This window comes from Acinonyx jubatus, chromosome A2, assembly GCF_027475565.1.
Source record: "Acinonyx jubatus isolate Ajub_Pintada_27869175 chromosome A2, VMU_Ajub_asm_v1.0, whole genome shotgun sequence".
Taxonomy (NCBI): Eukaryota; Metazoa; Chordata; class Mammalia; order Carnivora; family Felidae; genus Acinonyx; species Acinonyx jubatus.
In genome coordinates this window covers 161,181,357-161,200,872 of record NC_069383.1, presented here as the reverse complement: position 1 = coordinate 161,200,872, position 19,516 = coordinate 161,181,357, and the positions used below count along the sequence as shown (strand labels likewise).

Sequence of the window (19,516 nt, the reverse complement as noted above, 5' to 3'; positions counted from 1 at the left end):
TGGAAGCGGCCAAAAATTAGAATATGGTGATGGCTTCACAATTGCATGGCTTTATTAAAAATCGTTGCACTGGGTGGATTTATGGGTGGATTTTATGGTTTGTAAATTACAGCTCAAAAAAGCTGGGGGGTGGGAATCGCTCATAAGGCTGGAGGAAGATGTGCAGGAACGACCCCTAGGCCCCCCGTCGAGAAGGCCCCATCACCTCTACAGCAGCTGACGGTGGAATCACACTGCCCCCGCTGTGATCAGGAACACTGTTCGTGCCCAAGAAGCTGCTGATTCGGGAGACTGCTGGCCAAAGCAGGAAGTGGGGGCTCCCACTGCTGGCCCCAGAACCATGTGGCTTCAGCCAGAAACCCCCTTGGCTCTCCCCCTCACGTGACTCACCTCCAAATCAATCAAGATTTGGAACTTCAGCAGCCACCCCCAGCAACCTTTCTGTCTCTATGAATCTGACTTAAGTACCTCACAGGACTAGAATCCTACAGTATTTGTCCTTTTGTGTCTCACTTATCTCACTGAGCATAATGTCTTCAAGGTTCATCCACGTTGTAGCAGGTGCCAGAAACGTCCTCCCTTTTCTAAGGCTGAGTAATACTCCATTGCGCGGACGGACCACCATTTATCCTTCATCCACCAGTGGACGGTGGGTTTCTTTGAACTACTGTGAATCATGCTGCTTTGAATGGGAGTGTGCAAACCCTCGTCGAGTCCCTGCTTCCAATTCTCTTGGGTATATCCCCGGAAATGGGATTGTGGGGTCACACGATAATGTGATGCTTAAATTTTTGAGGAGCCAAAGAGGCCTCTAAATGATCTGTGTGCAAATCGGCCTCAACAGGGTCCAACAATCTGTGCAAATGCAGCTGCCTACACATCTGGGAGACTAGTCCATCTCCAGAAGGTGCTGGATGGACACATGAATTCATGAACAACCAAGCACAGTGAATCAAAGTCCTTGTCGACCTTCTGCCGACCTTGCCTAGCTCTTTGAAACAGTCGGCTTCCTTAGCCTCCGTGCTGCCAGTGCCTTCCAGGCTGCCTCCTCTGCCTCACTACTCCCTGTCAGGCTCCCTCGTGAACACGTTCACTCAAAGCTGTAACAAAGCCGGGCAGAGACTATAAAGTCCCTCCAGCCGCCAGACTGAAACCCAAGACTTTGCTGCTGCCTCCTCCCTGGGGGCTGTCACCTTGGGAACCACTGGCTGGGGGGAGGGGGGGTGGGGTGCAGATAGCGAAGGGCCTTCTTGGGTAGACCCCGGTCCCCTAAGACGGGCCTCTGCAAAGCAGCAACAGGCCATGTCGCCATCGAGGCTCCAGGCTACGGAATCGACGTGATGTCACAAAGGCTGGCCACAGGCGGGAACATTCTAGATACCCAGTCTAGAGACGGCTGTCCCCCCTGTGGCTACAGCAGAGGAGGGGGTGACCAAAGCTGATAAAAAGAAGCTGGAGACAGAAGTGGGCACTGCCTTCCCGACGACAGAGAAGGGTAAAAATGTGCTGTGGGTGGAAGGGAGGGGTTGGGAGCTGAGATGTTTCAGCTCCTGCCAGGGATGAACCAGTCTGCATACTGGGTGGGGGATGGGCACAGAAGGCACCAGAAAGCAATTTTTTAGTAACACAGCCGGCAAGACCCCATGCCAATTCTGCCCTCACCACCCATCGCACTTCATTTCCTCCTACGGCCCCCACTTTTCCTTATACTCCAGCCCTGATGGCCTTCATCACATTACTCTCTCTTCTCAGATTCCTTCTCCCTCTCTTCTTTGGTCACCTCGTACCCCCCCCAACCCCCGTTTAGAGTAGCCTTGTCCCCTGTGACCAGGTGGGACCCCTGTGCCTCCCCACACAGCTGGACACTCCCAGCCCTCCAACGGACTGTCACTGGGTTTATATGAACGTATGTCTCTTCAGTCCCAGGAGACCAGATGCCTCCCAGACAGTAAGAAGAAGAGAGGCCGAGGGTACTGTGGACACCATGTCCTCGAACAAGCCGAGTCCAAAGGAGAGAGATCACCGAGCAGAAACTAAAGCCAGAGGTGGGGGACTCCCTGGGCCCCGGGTGTGGCGTCCTAGAGGAGGTGGGGTTCCCAGAGAAGCCCCTCGGGGATGGCCAAGGGTGGCTGAGCCAGCGCTGGGATCTTTGAGGTCGTGTGGGGCTGGCCGGGAGCAGGGGAGGGAGGCTGTGAACGAAGGTGGATGCAGTTTGTCATAGGTGCCCGGTCCCTGGTAAGTGCACGGGAGGGTGGCGGGCCCGTCACTGAGCTGCCTGCTTGCTGGCAGGGGGCCCAGTGCATCTGTCTGTCCACCCGCCCCTGCGCCCTTTTCTGCGTCTCCCCATTCACCTCTGTCTTTCTCCCTCCCGCCACCCTGCCCCTCGCCCCCGACTCTCCCCTGCGTCCTCCGCCCGCCTGGGCCGCCTTCAGAGCCACGGCCCTGCCCCCTTTCACCTACCTGGCGTCTCCTGGCCCCCGGGCCCCGCCTGCCCACAGGCCCCCGCTACTGGACGTCAAGGCGCGACGGCGAGGTGCACCTGCGGCAGGAGGACGCCTTCGCCAGCCAGGCGCCCGTCACCGTGCACGACATGGTCATGAACACGGCCATCAAGTACGCCAACTACATCGCGCTGGGCTCCAAGCACAGGACCGGCTGGCACCTGCTCACCTACATCGAGTACTACGAGGAATGCCGGCGCGCCGCCAAGGCCTTCCTCAAGGTACCACGTGCCCTCCCGCGCCTGCGCGCCGCCCGCCTCTGCGCGCTTGCGCACTGCCGCGCCCGCGCCACTGCGCCTGCGCGCCGCTCCTCCGCTGCCTCCCCGCCTGCGGGGCGGGCGCGAATCCCTACCCCTGGCTCTGCCCTCGTCTGCGCGTTCTTGCTCAAATCACTTAACCTCCCTCATCGAGAGGTGTACCTTCAGCGCCTGTGATCTTTTTCATTAAACAATGACCTAGGCTACACTTGCGGTGAGCACAGCATCACGTGTAGACTTGCGGAATCACGGTGTTGTGCACGTGAAGCTAATGTAACATTAGGTGTCAGCTGTATTTCAATTAACGTTTTTGAAAAATTACTCATTCTTACCATGCCCTCGTTTCCTCATCTGTAACATGGGGGTTCTGTATCTATTTATATATATGACATATATATATATTATATATATATTATATATATAATATTAAAAGTAGGAAAGTTCTATATGGCCATATCCATTTTATACTTTATTTGTATTGAATTTAGTATAAAACATTGTTATATTAGGATTTTTGTGTGCAAATACATAAAATAAAACATCATAGCACCTCGCACAAAGGTTTGCTACAAGAATTCAGTGAGTGGACACATATCAAATAGCTCCTGGCTCACACGAAGCATTTATTCTTATGGTTGTTACTGTTAATGTGTCTCTTCTCCAATGTCTCATCTTTTGAGCAAGGTCATCCCTGATCACCCTGGGTCCCCAAACTCACCACCCCCCCACACACACACTAATCTCTATCACAGCTCCTTTGAAAATTCTCTGCCCAGCTTTCATGGCCACCTGGTAGTATGATGGTATAATTTATTTGTCTAGCTGGTCAGTTATGAGGGCAAGGGGCCAGTCTGCCTCATTCATTGCAGGCCCCCAGAATCTAGAACAGAACCAGCCCCTTGGGTATGTCTTCAATCAATGAATGCCCATCTATCAGATTAGGAAAGAGGATAAGGGACCTCAAGGGACTTCTCCAGTCAATGTAATAAACAAGGATGTGTGAAGTAGACAGTGGTCCAGAGAAAACTAAAGCAGGGAAGGGGGTAGATGAACTAGGGGTGGGGGTGGAAATTTTAACATATGGTGGCCAGTGAGAGCCTCTCTGAGAGTGATATTTTCGCAAAGGCTTAAACAACTTGGTGGGGGGCAGGGAGCCAAGTGAGTATTTGGGGATAAGTGTTGCAGGTAGTGGGAACAAATGTGCAAAGGCCCTGGGGCAGAACAGTGCCATGCCTGTTGACTGAATAGCAAAGAGGCCCATGTGGCTGAAGCAGAATGAGTGGAAAGGAGAGAGGGAGGTGGTGAGGGCAGGGGGTAACGGGGACACGTCTTGCTGGGTCTTGTGGGGCTTTTGCCAGGAGTGAGGTGGGAGCCATGGAGGGCTGGGAGAGGAGGGATGCGCCCAGAGTTGGTTGCTTACAGGCTGCGTGGAAAAAGAGAGACCCGTGGAGGTTGAGATGAAGACGTTTTGGAGACCTGTGTGGTACCCGGGGAGGGGATAGGAGGTGGTCAGATTCTGAAGGCAGAGCCAACATCATTTCTTGACGGATTGGGTGTCAGAGAGAATGAAAGGCACTGAGGATAATCAAGATTTCTGGCCAGTGCAAGTTGGAGGGGCTGCTACTGACTGAGATTGCGGAGGGCGGGGCCGGCAGGGGGGGTGGGTAACGTCAGCAATTTTGTTCGGGCCGTGTTGGGTGTGTCGTGCCTGCCTGACGAGGACACTAGGAGTGGGCAGTGGTGCCCAAGAGTCTGGAGTGGACGGGAACGACCCACCTGGGGATGGCATCACCTGGTCCTGCCGGAACGGGCGAGTGTGTATCATCTTGAATGTTTAAGTCAATCCAGATGTCAGCACAAGTGATCATGTGGGAATCCAGAGCTTGGGTCATGCAGATGTTCACCCCAATATTGTATCTAATAAAAGTAGACGGGAGAAAGGATCTTACTTAAGTATCAACCAGTAAAGCGGGGTGGGGAGGCAGTCGCTAAATTATGACATTTCTCTACAATACAATATCATAGAGGTGTTATATCTGACACCATAGAGAAATATTTAAAGGCTGGGGAAATAGGATGCATGGTTTTACGAACAATGGTGGGTTATGATCATATAGGGATAAGTACTGCCCAGATTTTATCAAATATTTATTCATAAAAATATCGGGGGCGGGCATTTTGTTTGTCTTTTCTCAGTGTTTTTCAATCTCCATCTATCAACATTTGGGGCTGGATCATTCTTTTGTGGAGGGGTCTGTCCTGTACGTTAGACAATGTTTCTCAGCAACCCCGGTGCCTGCCCACTCCATGTCAGCACCGTCCCCTTCCCCAAAAATGTCTCCAGATGTTGCCCAATGTCACCTGGAAGGCAGAATAATCCATGTTGAGAACCCCTGCTCCACGTGAATATATATGGTAGCTTGTAATGGGGGGGGGGGATGGGCTATTCTATTAGCAAACAGAAACACCAATGGTCAACAGAGAAAAGAGAGCCCAAGGTTCTCAGCCTGAGGCTCCTGGGAACGTGGGGGCAAGTGGCCGGTGAGCCCCCTGTGCCTCACAAGGGCCTCCTTTCCCAGCTGGGCCTGGAACGCTTCCACAGCGTGGGGATCATGGGGTTAAACTCCGAGGAGTGGGTCATCGCGAGCATTGGTGCTATCATGGCTGGGTAAGAGGTACCAGGTATCGCCCTGGGGTACACGGAGTCAGGAAGCCATCAGCCCAGCAAAGGCTCTTCCCCCCTCCTTCCACCCACCCCCCCGCTCTTGAATCCATAGGGGTCTCACGGAAGAGTCCCCAGTTCAGGGAGCAAACTAAGGCTCCTGCTTGGTCTGTGCTCAGTGGGATTTGTCAAGGGCCCAGCCCTGGGCACCAGTCAGCTTGCCCTTCCGACACTCTCTACCTGTTGAACTCAAACACATCCTGTGAAGCCCAGCTCCCATGACCCCTCCTCCAAGAAGCCTCCCCAGGGCTCCCCAGCATTGAGACCTCCCTCTACCTGTCCAGACTGTTGGGGAACCCCTGGAAGGCAAGGGTCCAAGCCCAAGCTGTCCCTGAGTCCCACCTTCAAACAAGGCATACTGGGGGTGTCAGGGGATGTGTGCCATACTCTATGCCCCACCCGAGGGACTGTCTCTCCTATGACACAACCGGCCTCCTGGGAGCCCTCCGATTCACCAGTGGGTCCTCACTTCTTGGGTTCTGCTTCCAGAGGCTTCTCCGTTGGCATCTTGTCCACCAACTCTCCAAAAACCTGCCAGGTCATCGCCGAAAGCTCGGAGATGGACATCTTTGTGGTGGATAATGACAGACAGCTGCAGAAAATCATCCAGGTTAGTGACTCGTGCAAAGGCACGAACTTCGCCTAATAAAGAAAAGGAACCCAATGAGCGATGGACCCACCCTCCGTGGTCTCTCATGAGATGGGAACCGCGGACTCCACGGATGGATGGGCCCAGGGTCCCTATGGGGTGCCAGGCGAGTGATGTTCTGGCCCAGTGCGGGTTCCGGCGCTAACCCCCAACGCACCCCCAACTGGGACTTACATCTTCCCTCTGCAAAGCAGGCAGATCCCCTCCTCCCACTTAAAACAAAAATTATTACGGTAAAATGCACACAATGTACAATTTACCCTCTTAACCCTTTTTAGTGTATGATTCTGTGGCATTTAGTACGTTCGTAGTATTGTGGAACCATGACCTCTGTCTGGTTCCAGAACATTCCATCACCTGCAAAGAAAACCCTGTGCCTATTAGTGGGGACTCCTCATTCCCCTGGCCCCAGCCCCTGGCAACCCACTTTCTGTCTCTGTGGACTTGCCTGTTCTGGATGTTTCATCTTATTGGGATGGTACAACAGGTCCTATTTGGGGGGAACCCTGAATTTCCCTGGGTCCGGGGCTGATCCGAGTGAGGTGGTTCTGGGCGTGGGCGCGATGGTTCAAAGCAACTCCCTGTGAAATGGGGACGCTAAGAGGACGATGACAAGCAGACAGAGGTAAGGAGGCAAAGACGACCACCATGAAACACCCACTAGGATGACTCAAAAAAAAATTTTTTTTAATTTTTAACGTTTATATTTGAAAGAGAGAGAGTGGGGGAGGGGCAGAGAGAGAGGGAGACACAGAATCGGAAGCGGGCTCCAGGCTCTATGCTGTCAGCACAGAGCCCGACGCGGGGCTCAAACTCACGAACCGCGAGGTCATGACCTGAGCCGAAGCCGGACGCTCAACCAACCGAGCCACCCAGGCGCCCCAGGATGACTCCGATTTTAAAACAGGTAATACTGAGCGCTGATGAGGACCTTCACTGCAAGATGGTACCGCCACCCTGGGAAGCGGTTTGACAGTTTCGTGTCAGGTTAGATAAACACCTACTATGTGGTGCAGCCCTTTCACCCGCGGATATGCACCCAAGAGCAACGAGAACGTGTGTCTCCACTGCGTGTCAGTGTCTGTGGCTGTTCTGTGCACGGAAATTATTCCTCAATAAATTCCACCCTCTCTTGGTCTTGGTGAGAACGTAAAATGGCGTAGCCACTGTGGGACACAACACGACGTTTCCTCAAAACTTCAGAGTTACCAGCAATCTCACTGCTGGCTACATACCCAAAAGAAGTGAAGGAAAGATCTCGAAGATTGTTTTTTTTAAGCTTATTTATTCATCTTGTGTGTGAGAGAGAGAGAGAGCAGGGGAGGGGCGGAGAGAGAGGGAGAGAGAGAATCCCAGGCTGTCAGCACGGAGCCTGACACAGGGCTCGATCCCACAAGCCGTGAGTGAGATCATGACCTGAGCCGACATCAAGAGTCAGACGCTTAACCAACTGAGCCACCCAGGCCCCCCACCCCCCGAAGATATTATTTGTTTGCTCAAGTGCACAGCAGTAGTATTCACAGAAGTCAAAATGTGGAAATAACCCCGTGTCCGCTGACGGATGAATGGACAAACACCATGTGGTCCATCCAAACAATGGAATATTATCCAGCCTTAGGAAGGAAGGAAAGAAGGGCATTCCTTTTTTAAAAACGTTTATTTATTTTTTAAATGTTTACTTTTGAGAGAGAGAGAGACAGAGAGACAGAGGGAGGGTGGGGGAGGGCAGAGAGACAGGGAGACACAGAATCCGAAGCAGGCTCCAGGCTCCGAGCTGTTAGCACAGAACCCGACGCGGGGCTCAAACCCACGAACCCGTGAGATCATGACCCGAGGTGAAGTCAGACGCTTAGCTGTCTGAGCCACTCAGGCGCCCCAGGAAGGGACATTTCTACACCCGCTACAATACGGATGGACCTTGAAGATACTGTGCTCAGTGACAGAAGCCAGACACAGAAGGACACGTCCTGCACGACCCCACTCGCAGGAGGTCCCCGGAGGAGTCCTGTCCACAGAGACAGAGAGTAGATGGTGGGAGCCAGGGCTGGGGCAGGGGGGTGAGGAGTCCGTGCTTCATGGGGACAGAGTCTCAGTTTGGGGGAGATGAGAAAGTTTTGGGGTTCTGTTTCACATGAATGCAAATATAATTAACACACCAACTATATGCTTAAAAGTAGTTAAGGTGTTAAACTTTGTTGTGTATTATTTTTACCACGATTCTAATTTTCTATGTCTATTAAATAAGTAAATAAAATAAACCCAAGACAGGGTCTGTGCAGGTGACGAGGTATGTGCGGCCTGGGTCATTCGCCACCTGGAAGGTGAGCCCCTGCGAAGGTGGGGTCGCAAACTCAGATGCTAAGGGGCCAGCGCAAGATGTAAATAGTGAAACTTACACTGCTCAGCTGTCCTCACTGACCGCTGCTCTTTGCCTTTCGTCTTGTTTGGACCTCAGTTAGAGGGCCACGTCTGGGACAGCAGATGGCTGCTCTGGGTCCTGTACTTTCCCCCCAGGTGATACCTATTTGCTGACATTTCCCACGTTTTCATCTCCAGCTTTCCCAATGGTTGCACTGGGACGCCTAAGAAGCATCTCAGACACAGCCTATCCAGACCTAACCTCCCGATCTTCCCGCCCACAACCTGTGCCTTCCCTCTGAGTTTCCTGTCTCAGGTGGCGGGTACTTCCTCCCTCCAGATTCCCCGGTCCCCTCTCTCAGGAAATCCTGTTGGCTCTGGGGGATCAGCAGAATGATGGCCGAAGACGTCCACGTCCTAATTCCCGGAGCCTGTGATCCGGGTGCCTCCCGTGGCAAAAAGGCATTTTGCTCTTAGGATTAAGAGTAAGGCCCTTCAGATGGGAGATGATCCTGGATTATTCGTGTAGGTCTCCTATAATCACACGAGCCCCTCAAAGCACAGAACTTTCTCCAGCTGGAGACGGGAGACATGAGGCAGAAGGGACAGCAGAGAGATTCAAAGCAGGAGAGGAACGCAGCCCACCCTGTTTCTGGCTTTGAAAATGGAGGAAGGGACCACGAGCCAGGGGATATGGCGCTATCTAGAAGCCGAGAATGGCCTTCAGCTGACAGCCAGGAGGGAGACAGGCAGACCTCGGTCCTACATCTGCAAGGAACTGAATTCTGCCAACAACTCAAGTGAGCCAGGGTCCCAATGAACAATCCTCCTTGGAGCCTCCAGAAAGGGACCCAGCACCCACACCTGGATTTGGGGATTATGAGACTCTAAGCAGAGACCTGACCCAATCACGCAATATGTCGTACCTTAGTGGCCCCTATCAGCCGTAGGAAATTAATGCAGTCTGCCTTCAAAATGTGCCCAGGACCCCCCAACATCAAAATCAAAACACAACCACCACAACTAAAGTCCCAATTCAAAAACTGGGCCGAGGACTTAAGTACCTCTCTCTAGAGAAGAAACGCAGATGGCCGATGAGCTGGTGAAAAGATGCCCAACACGTAACGTCATCGGGGAAAAACGCAGAGTGAAGCCACGAAACACCACTTTGCGCCCAGGAAGCCAGTTATTATCAGAAAAGCAGAGGGGCACCTGGGTGGCTCAGTCGGTTGAGCGTCCGACTTCGGCTCAGGTCATGATCTCGCGGTTCGTGGGTTCGAGCCCCGCGTCATGCTCTGTGCCGACAGCTTGGAGCCTGGAGCCTGCTTTGGAATCTGTGTCTCCCTCTCTCTCTGCCCCTCCCCTGCTCTCTCTCTCTCTCTCTCTCTCTCTCTCAAAAAAAAAAAATTAATGAAAACAAGAAATTAAAAAAAGAAAAGCGGGTGACAAGTGTCAGGATGTGGAACAAGCTGGAAAAGTCTGGCGGCTCCTTACAAAGCCAAACATAGAATGATCCCGTGACCCAGCGATCCTGCTCCCAGGTGTCTCCCCAAGAGAATGGGGCACAAGTGTGCAAACAAAAACCCGTGCATAGACGTCCACAGCAACCAAAGCATGGGGACGGCCCAGCTGGCCGCCACCCCGTGAACGGACAAGCAAACTGCGACCCATCCACACCCTGGAGTGGTCGTTCAGCCGCAGGAGGAGTGAGGTGCTTGCACGTGGATAGATCTCGAAGACGTGACGCTCGGGGAAAGCAGCACATAGCGTGGGATTCCATGTGTCCGAAACCTCTGGAACCGGCACATCCGTAGAGGCAGAGCGGATGCGTGGTTTCCAAGGGCTGGAGGACAGAGGAAGGGAGTCACCGCTGATGGGCCTCAGCTTCCCTTTCGGGGAGATGGAACGTTCTGGAACCGGACGGAGGGTGACGGTCGCATAACGTGAATTTAGCGGTGCTAAGTGCCGCTGCATCGCCCGCTCTGACATGGTTAAAATGGCAAATTCATGTGCGTTTTGACACAATAAAAGGGAAGGCGGGGAGCGCCCTGGCCGCCCGTGGTAGGAAGCGCTGGGGCTCAGGGCTGAGCTGTCGCCGGCTCTCAAGCCCTGCGCCTGCTGAGCCCCGCGGTATCTGGCAGATCCAGGGCTACTTGAAGCACCTCAAGGCCATCGTCCAGTACAAGGAGGAGATCCGGACCCGGCTGCAGAACCTGTATTCTGTAGGTCCTCACCGGGAGCCGGGCGTGGGGGAGGGGACGGCCCCGGGGGTGGAGGTCACAGGCCCCACCCACCGGCACCCCCGTGAGCCCACGCGGCACCCTCTCCGCAGTGGAGAGGCTTCCTGGACCTGGCAGACGGCGTCTCGGAAGACACGCTAAACCGGGTCATCGACTCCCAAAAGCCCAACCAGTGCTGTGCCCTGCTCTACAGCATGTCGATCGCCGGCCCCCCAAAGCCCGTGATGCTCAGCCACGACAACGTGAGCGTCCCGCCCGGAGCCGGCAGGCTGGGGCTCCCGGCCTCGCGTGGTGGACGAGCGCGTGCTCCTGGGGGTCGCGGGCAGAATGGCCCACGGGAAACGGCTGAGGTGCCTTGCAGATCACGTGGACCACGGAGACCGCTGCCCAGACCCTGTCTTATAAGCGCCCCCCGGAGGAACAGGAGGTCCTGGTGAGCTACCTCCCGCTCAGCTACCTGACGGCCCAGCTCTTCGACGTGTGGGTCTCCATCTCTGTCGCCGGAGCCCTCTACTTTGCCCAGCCGGATGCTCTGAGGGTGAGGCAGAGCTCCTGGGTCCCCTGCCGCGGTGGGTGCAGGGGTGGTTGGGGAGGCCAGCCGGGCGGTGGGGGGGGGTCACCCTGAGCAGGGGAGGGCTCACCCCAGCACTGGCATCCCCACCCGGTGCCCCGCCGGTGGCTGTGCGACCTTGGTCCTTCTCCCCCCTGCGCCTCAGTTTCCCCATCTGTAAAGTGAAGGGGGTGAGCGGACAGGAGCTAGTGTCGTGCAGGACGGGGAGCATGTATCTGGCTCGTCTCGCAGCGAGAAAATTCCTGGTGCAGGAAGCTTAACGAAGCCATTAAAAGCATATCAGTGGAAACAACCCAAGTGCCCATCAGCAGATAGATGGATAAAGAAATGAGTTCCATCCGTACAACAGAATGTGATCCAGCCTTAGAAAGGGAGGACTTCCTGCCGCCCGTCACCGCGTGGACGGACCCGGAGGACGCCGTGCGCAGTGACAGGAGCCGGACACAGAAGGACACGTCCCACGTGACCGCACGCACAGGGGGTCCCCAGAGGAGTCCCGTCCACAGGGACAAAGTAGATGGTGGGAGCCAGGGGTGGGGAGTCCGTGCTTCATGGGGACAGAGTCTCAGTCTGGGGAGATGGAAAGTTCTGGAGGCAGGTGGCGGGGGCGGCTGCACGACAGCGTGCATGTGCCTGAGGCCGCTGAGCTGTGCGCTTAGAGGTGGTGAAAATGGTGTTTGGTGAATTTTACTTCCAGTTGAAAAAAAAAAAAGCACACGAGGTCACTGACATTCATCATGAAACGTCAGTCACGGTTGTGCTGACTCTCCGAATGTAGAAAAACACAAAATTCCCATCAAGACAGGAATTAGGGGGAAACGAACACTGACATCGGATCCTTAGGACTCCCTCAGCCAAGGGGCTCGAAGGCTTTTCCTGCGAAGGGCCAGGCAGTAAGTGATCTAGGCTTCCCTACATCGTGTAGGTTCCCAGGGAGAGAACACGTACCTGCAGGTTCCCCGCGGCCCAAACCGGAAAACTTTACGGACGACGAAAGTTTCGGTGTCGTGCTTTCACGCGTCACAAAACAGTTGCCCTCCCGGAACTCTTGAGAGGCCTTTTCACAACGTCAAAGCCATCTCGGCTCTGGGGCTGGCCTCTGCCACCCGTGTCCTGGCCGTAGAAAGGCTGGCTCCGGCGGGCGCGGTGGGATTTGCCTCGCTTGGTACAGATTTCACTCGCCAGCGTTCAGGGTCCATGTTTCGGTGGTGGTCTCGCTGCGGGAACCTTTCCCGGTACCTGGAAGGAGGTCTGAAAAGAGTGACAAGGGCGGAGTTTGTCCGTCCCCGTGCCCTACTTCCTCCTATTCTCTCCTTCCGACCCCCATCCCTCCCTCTGTATCTCGTCTCGTCTCTCCCTCCCTCCATCTCTGTGGGTCTCTGTATCCGCACCTTCCCTTCCCGGCTCTTCTCCACGCACCCCTTCACCCCGACTCAGGGGTTCTGGGAGAGGGTGGACAGGACCAGAGACAGCCAATGGCGCGTTGAGCCACCTGGGGAAGGACACGGATCCTGCGTGTCCTGCTGATGGGGGCAGTTGGGAGCAGATGGTCCCTGCCATCCCCGCCGGAGCTCTGGCCGCGGCTGTTAACTGCCCCCCTGCCCCACTCACCACACGGCTCCCGGCTGGGGCGGCGGAAAAGACTTCCAGCACCTGGCCCTGCCGCGGGGCCGGGGAGGGGGTGGGGGGGCCGAGGGCCCAGGGTGCCCGTGGCGGGGGGAGGAGGGGGCTTGGCGGGGTGCCCACTGTGCCGTGTGGTGCAGGGCTCCCTGATAGACACGCTGCGGGAGGTCAAGCCCACCATGTTCTACGGCGTCCCGTGGGTCTGGGACAGGTTGCTGGACAGCCTGAAGACCAGCCAGCTGGCCTCCACCCCGTTCCGGAGGAAGCTCGACAAGTGGGCCATGTTTCTGGGGCTCAGGACCAACAAAAGGCGGATGTTGGGGTGAGGCGGGGTCTCAGGGCCGCCCAGGGTGGCGGGGTGGGGGGTGTCTGCACCGGTGCAGGGTGGCGGGGGGGGGGGGGCGTGTCGGGGCCGGGGCGGAGTCCGGAGACCCAGCTCTGCTCCCCCTGCGTCTGCTCCCCAAGGCAGACCCGCCCCGCCCTGTGCTTCAGCCTGGCCAAGAGGCTGACCTTCAGCCAAGCACGGAGGTTCCTGGGCCTGCAGCGTTGTCGCCAGTACTTCAACCTGGGCACGGGGCTCTCCGGAGCCACCACGGAGTACTTCCTCAGCCTCAACATGCCCATCTGTGAGCTCTACGGCCTGTCCGAGAGCACGGGTGTCCACACGCTGTCCAGGCAGGAGGGCTTCCGGCTGCTGAGGTGGGTGTGGGCGGGGGGGGGGGGCGGGCGGGGCTGGCCTTGAACCCCCTTCCCCCACCGTCGCTCGCTCCCGGACCAGGTGGGTGCCCGCTATCACCCGGCCCTGTCCCCCCGCCGCAACGCAGACCCAAAGGCCGATGAGTGAGAAAGCAGGTGCACCCAGGTGTGGCATGACCTGGAGCCCTTCCGATTTGTTTTTTGGTTTTGTAATTCGCAAACCATCATTTTTACTAATGGCCGATTATTTCTGCCCCCCCGGCACCTTGGGAGAGAACGCATTCACTGCTGTTGTAAAGGCTGCAACAAACGTTATTTCCTGGTCCGCGGGGGCGGGGGCGGCGGTGGGAATTTAGGGGCGCTGCTTTGTAGCTGTGTGGTTCTGGGTCCCTGACGAGGTCGAGCTGCTGGCCCCAGTTCCTCAGTTGGGGGTCCTCCTACTACGGCATCCGCTCCCCTCATACGAGAGACCCCCGAAAGAGCAAGGTGGACGCCACCCTCTCCTTTGGGACAGCAAATAAATGTACGGGACACCAGGGGACGTTTGAAACTTCAGATAAACAACACCTTTCGGACTATTTTAAAGTATCGGTATAGCCCCCTACAATATCTAGGACGTCCTTGCACTGAGCGCCGAACCCTAACCCCTAGACCACCAGGGAGCGACTGAACTTGTAATTGAAACAGACATCTTACGAGGCACCTCCCATGTGATCTGGCAACCCTATCACGGCCTCACCTCAGAAGTGGCCCTTTGTTATTTCTGCCACTTCTGATGGGTCGTGCAGCTCAGCCCCATCCAGGGTGGGAGGGGGCCGCACAAGGATGTGGATTCTGGGTGGGCAAAGGGATCTTTGGGAGCCACCCAGGAGGCCGGCTACTGCAGCCTCCGATCTAGTTGGGGGTCCCCCGCAGGCTTCCCGGAGGATTCGTGCCGAGTTGAAAGAAGAACGGGACAGAACAGGCGACCGGGGCGAGAGGCATGGCCCTTCTGGTGCGCCGGCTTTCTCTCCTGTCCTGGATCTTCCTCACCTGGGGCCCACCTCTCCAACGGGGACAGGGGCAGATTTTACGCAGTACGACCGCGGCCGCGAGGAGGGTCCAGTACGATCGGACCTCCATTTCCATTTGGGCCGAGGGGACCGAACATCTTAGAGTCTGTGGGGTAGGGGAGGCTGGTGGGGGCTTGAGTGGTCTGGGAAATGGCAGTCGCGCACACACAAAAAGCAGGAAGGGAGGGGGTTCAGTAACTCATCCGGGTGTCCGCAGACCGGTGCCGCTCTAGAGAGAAATAAACTCCTCGCGCGTTTCTGGAAGGAGGCGATGGTGGAGGTCAGTGCCAGCCGCCCCTCCGCGGTGGGGCCCGTTACCTCCCACAAGAGCTGGAGGAGAGAGCCAGAGTTTATCTCCCGAATGTTTGCATTTCAAAGGGAGGAGACCGTTCTGGGGAGTAGATTTGCATCTCAAAGGGCGGAGAAAGGACTTATCCGCAAGCTTTTTAAAGGAGCTAGTCTGGGGGGGGGGGGGTTTAAGCGGCCATCTGGGAAGTTCTCCGGGCAGCTCGGGGTTTTCTCGGGCAGGAATGCGGGGGGCGGGGGGATGGGGTCATCCTGGGGATGGGGCCCGCGCTTTCAGAAACGCGAGTATGTTCTCAGGTCTTTCTGTGTGGGAGTGGATGCAATCGTTCGAGCACAGAGCCTGCGGCTCTTAGACGTCAAGGCTAGGACCCAGCGAGAAGAGGGCTCAGAGGAGCCCGACCAGAGTTTGGTCAGGGAGAGACTCACTATCCTTAGTGCGCCTTGGCTTTGGGGGAGGTGGGATCAACTTTCAGCAGAGACAGGACAAAGAGCCAATCACAAAGCACTTGCTCACCTCGACCCCCAAACCCAGAGAGGCAGGGCAGAAAGGGGGTCAGGCAGGGAGGCTGAAGGAAGGAGAGGTGACTCGGCCGCTGGGAGGTGGTTTTGGGAGTTTCTGGTCCGGGCCCCAGCGGTGCTTCCTAGGTGGCTGCTTGGCCTGTGTCACACCCCTAGGGTTACAGCGGGGACACCAGGCGTCACAGAATCCCTCCCACGCGGGGTGTGGGGCTTGCAATGTAGGCAGCCAGAGACAGCCCTTGGTCCTTCCAGAACAGATCACTCCACACAAGCCGTAAAGCGGCCCGTGGTAAGTGGTGTTCGCAGACGTGAAGTCACAACAAGGGCCGCTCACTGAGGGCTCTCAGCTTCCATTCATTCCTTTTGGGCAGTTTGCGCATTCAGGGAGCGTCTGAACGTGAACTCGGAGCTCGCGCTGCCCTGGGGGCTGGGCGTCGGCCCTCATGGGGTGTGTCTTAGCTCGGGGCTGGCGTAACGGAGCGCCCCAGACCGGAGGGGGTGGGGGGCTTAAACCGCAGAGATTTACTCTCAGTTCTGGAGGCTGCGAGCCCAGGATCAGGGTGCCGTGGATTCGGTTCTGGGGGAGCGCCTCTCTCTGGCTTGGGGACGGCCGCCTCCTCTCCGTGTCTTTGCGCGGTGGGAGAGGCCTAGCAAGCTCACTCTGGTGTCTCTTCGTGAAGGACATCAGACTCATCACGAAGGCCCCACCCTCAGGGCCTCATCTAAACCGAATCGCCTCCAAATACCACCCCGTTGGGGGTTAGGAATTTGAGGGTGACGCAATTCAGTCCGGGCAGGGTGCATCCTGGGTGTTGGCTGGGCCAGCTTGGAGGCCCTGCCCTGAGTCTCCAGACAGCCTGGGGGAAGCAGGGCAAGGACGGGGGTCTAGGTGCCTGGACAGGAACCCTCGAACTTTGAGAGGTGAAGCAAAAGCATCTTCCCCCGGCCCCCATTTCCAAGGAGATAAGCAGGTGGTAAGCTGCCTCATTCTCGCCTGGATCATGGCTTCCTCTCCGTCCCAGATACCTTTCACAGCAACCAATTCCACCCAGATGGTGTCTTGAGTTTACCTGTCCCTTGCCTTGTCCCCCGTACTTACCTGTGGGTTCCCCAGGGGCCGGGGGCCGGGTGTCGTGCGTCCACGTGCCCTGCAAGCTTGGCTCTGAGTCAGGGTGGGCCAAGCCTTCCCTCCCTGGGGGACCGCACCCTGTTTCCCTTCTCCATCTGTCCCCTACTTTGGATCTATGGGACTCTAGCAGCCAGGCAGGCAGAAGAGGCCTGGGATCTGACACCTGTGTGCCTGGGGGCAGAGGGGCAGCGAGCAGGGGGCACCCCTAAGCCAGTGGGGATCTGTACCTGGTGTCTATAATCACCCCCTCCCTGCCCACTGTCCCCAGCTGTGGGAAGTCCCTCCCCAGCACCCGCACCAAGACCCAGAAAGAAGATGGGGATGGCATTGGGGACATCCACATTTGGGGCCGGAACATCTTCATGGGGTACCTCGACGATGAGGAGAAAACCCAGGAGAAGATTGATCTCCATGGCTGGCTGCGCACGGGGGACCTGGGCTTTTTGGATGATGACGAATTCCTCTACGTCACGGGCAACGAAAGGGGTGAGCAAGACCAGGCTGCAGGGTGCTCTCTGCCTCTGACCAGGCCCCACGGGGCTGCTGCGGACGGTGGTGCAGGTTGCACACGGCACGATGATGAGGGACGACTGAAGTCCAGCTTGGAGGAAGGGGCACCCTTTGTATGCTGTCTATCTCTATCTCCGTTGTTTCTGAGCATCCAGGGGTGGCTCTGGGCTCCAGGACAGCTGACTTGATGTAGCTTTTCAGGACCACAACCCTCCGCTCTCTCCGCCTGCAGATCTCATCACCCTCAGTTCAGGTGAGAAGATCAACCCGAACCCCATCGAGGAGCGGGTGAAGAGGCACATTCCCATTGTCCGCTACGTCGTGCTGGTGGGCCAGGACGCCCCATACCTCTGTGCCCTGCTCACGCTCAAGGTACCTCAGCTGGTTTTGAGCCTCGTGGCAAGTCTGGACTGTTGGCTGGATGGGGGCGGCCATCCTGGTTTCAAGATGGGGAGACTGGGGCACCTGGGGAGGGGGTTCAGTCGGTGAAGCGTCTGACTCTTGGTTTCCGCTCAGGTCATGATCTCGCGGTTTGTGAGTTCAAGCTCTGCATCAGGCTCTGTGCTGACAGTGCGGAGCCTGCTTGGGATTCTCTCTCTCTCCCTCTCTCTCTCTCTCTCCCTGCCCCTCCCCTGCCCATGAGTGTGCACTCTCTCTCAAAATAAACTTAAAAAAGGTGGGGGGGGAGGGCACCTGCCTGGCTCCATCGGTTGAGCATCTGACTTCGGCTCAGGTCATGATCTCACGGTTCGTGGGTCCAAGCCCCGCCTCGGGCTCTGTACTGACAGCTCGGAGCCTGGAGCCTGTTTCGGATTCTGTGTCTCCTTCTCTCTCTCTGCCCCTCCCCCCACTCACACTCTGTCTCTGTCTCTCTCAAAAATAAATAAACATAAAAAATTAAAAAAAAAAAAAAAGATGGGGGAGACCGAGGCTGGGAGAGGAGAGGCAGTGGGTTGGTTGCTCAGTGCCAGCTCCCCATGTCGTGGGCCTGGGGCATTGGCTGTGCCTGTAGGGGAGAAGCTCCTGGCCTGTTTCCAGAAAAATGGCAGAGGGACTTGAGCCCGGCCCACCAGCCCCCAGGAAGCGGGGAAGTGCTGGGCAGGTCCCCCAGGCTGAGCCCGCTTCCTCATTTGTACAATGGGGGTGGGGACCTGGCCCTCCCAGGGTCGGGACCATGAGTGCGAGCCCCGGCACGGGGAGCCGGGCTCGGGGGCCGCGTGAGAGCCACCTGACCCGCCTTCCCCGAACGACAGTGCCAGATCAACATGGACACGGGGGAGCCTCGGAACGCGCTGACCAGTGAGGCGGTCGCTTTCTGCCGGCAGCTCAAGAGCCAGTCCACCAGGCTGTCGGACATCGTCTGTGACAGAGACCCGGTGGTCACAGAGTTCATCAGTCAGGGGATCGATGCTGCCAATGCAGAGGTCACCTCCAACAGCGCCAAGATCGTCAAGTGGACCATCCTTGAGACGGACTTCTCCATGGCCGGAGGGGAGCTGGGTGAGTGGGCACGGGCCGGGGAAGGGGTCCGGGCGCGGTCGCTCACACCCAAGGCCCTGGGGTGCTCATCAAAACGCCACCATCTCCTGGGCTGGGATCCCTGGCACCTGCATTTTTAACCAGCGCCTCCGAGGAATCTGGCAGGCGGTCACCCGCGGTGGTCCCCAGACCACCAGGCATTCGGAGATAGGCCTCTCGGACCTCTCTTCCCCGGGCCCCTCAATCCAGTCACCCCTCTGCGTCCTTAGGACAGATCTGGCTCACCGACATCTCATCCTGCGGGGGGGCGGGGGAGGCCCCGCCTTGGACGTGATTCTGTTTCAGGGGCAACCACCAAACTGAAGAGGGCCAATGTGGGCAAGATGTACCGGCCTGAGATTGAAAGCTTTTACTCGGAGAAGGATGAACACTAGCAGTGAGGGGGGGGGGGCGAGTGGGGGTTTCCTGCTGCCTCAGGAGACCGCCTGCCGTGGGCCTCCTCCGTCCCCCATTGGATGATCACAGAGCCGCCTTCCAGTGGGAGGGACGCCCCCATTTTCGCTAAGCCACCCCTCTGGGGCAGTGTTTCAGATTCAAAGGTAAAGGGACAATAAAAATGGTTTCGCCAAAGCAGTGGTGTTTACCCGGGGTGGTCCTGCACCCCCAGAACATGTGTGGCGACGTCTAGGGGACATTTTGGGTTTGTCCCAACTAGGCAGGCAGGTGCTAGGGGCGCTCGGTGGGGGGGGGTGGGGCAGTCAGGGCTGTTGCCCCACAACCCATAGTGCACAGGGGAGCCCCCCACACCAGGAAAAACTGCCTGGCCACAAAAGGTCAGTTGTGCCTAGGGAGGTGAGGGGCTGCGAACGGAAGGCTCTGGAAAAGCCAAAAACAGGGCTGATGA

At 56.9% G+C, this 19,516-nt stretch overlaps 1 protein-coding gene across 3 annotated transcripts; it reads left to right on the top strand.

Annotated features, from left to right (window-relative positions):
• Window positions 1-1,338: 1,338 nt before the first annotated feature.
• LOC106975483 (long-chain-fatty-acid--CoA ligase ACSBG2) lies at window positions 1,339-19,157 on the top strand. 3 transcript variants are annotated; one of them, XM_027049258.2, is made up of 14 exons: window positions 1,339-1,495; window positions 1,921-2,045; window positions 2,499-2,722; window positions 5,338-5,426; window positions 5,970-6,090; window positions 10,629-10,709; window positions 10,820-10,969; window positions 11,089-11,265; window positions 13,062-13,243; window positions 13,387-13,620; window positions 16,892-17,109; window positions 17,366-17,505; window positions 18,459-18,633; window positions 18,958-19,157. In XM_027049258.2, exons 2-14 carry the CDS (start codon window positions 1,985-1,987, stop codon window positions 19,044-19,046), a joined length of 1,941 nt encoding a protein of 646 aa, XP_026905059.2. In that variant the 5' UTR covers window positions 1,339-1,495; window positions 1,921-1,984; the 3' UTR covers window positions 19,047-19,157. The 3 variants fall into 3 exon arrangements, with proteins under 3 accessions (XP_026905059.2, XP_026905058.2, XP_026905057.2); XM_027049257.2 differs by having other exon boundaries at window positions 13,414-13,620; window positions 18,387-18,633; window positions 18,958-19,156; XM_027049256.2 differs by having other exon boundaries at window positions 18,387-18,633; window positions 18,958-19,155.
• Window positions 19,158-19,516: the final 359 nt, after the last annotated feature.

Excerpts from the sequence above, each read along its gene's own strand:
- LOC106975483 (XM_027049256.2), top strand. The coding sequence starts at position 1,985 with ATGTCCTCGAACAAGCCGAGTCCAAAGGAGAGAGATCACCGAGCAGAA. Across the intron at positions 13,244-13,386 it reads AACAAAAGGCGGATGTTGGG|GCAGACCCGCCCCGCCCTGT; the intron begins GTGAGGCGGGGT and ends CTGCTCCCCAAG. Across the intron at positions 17,506-18,386 it reads GTGCCCTGCTCACGCTCAAG|TGCCAGATCAACATGGACAC; the intron begins GTACCTCAGCTG and ends CCCGAACGACAG.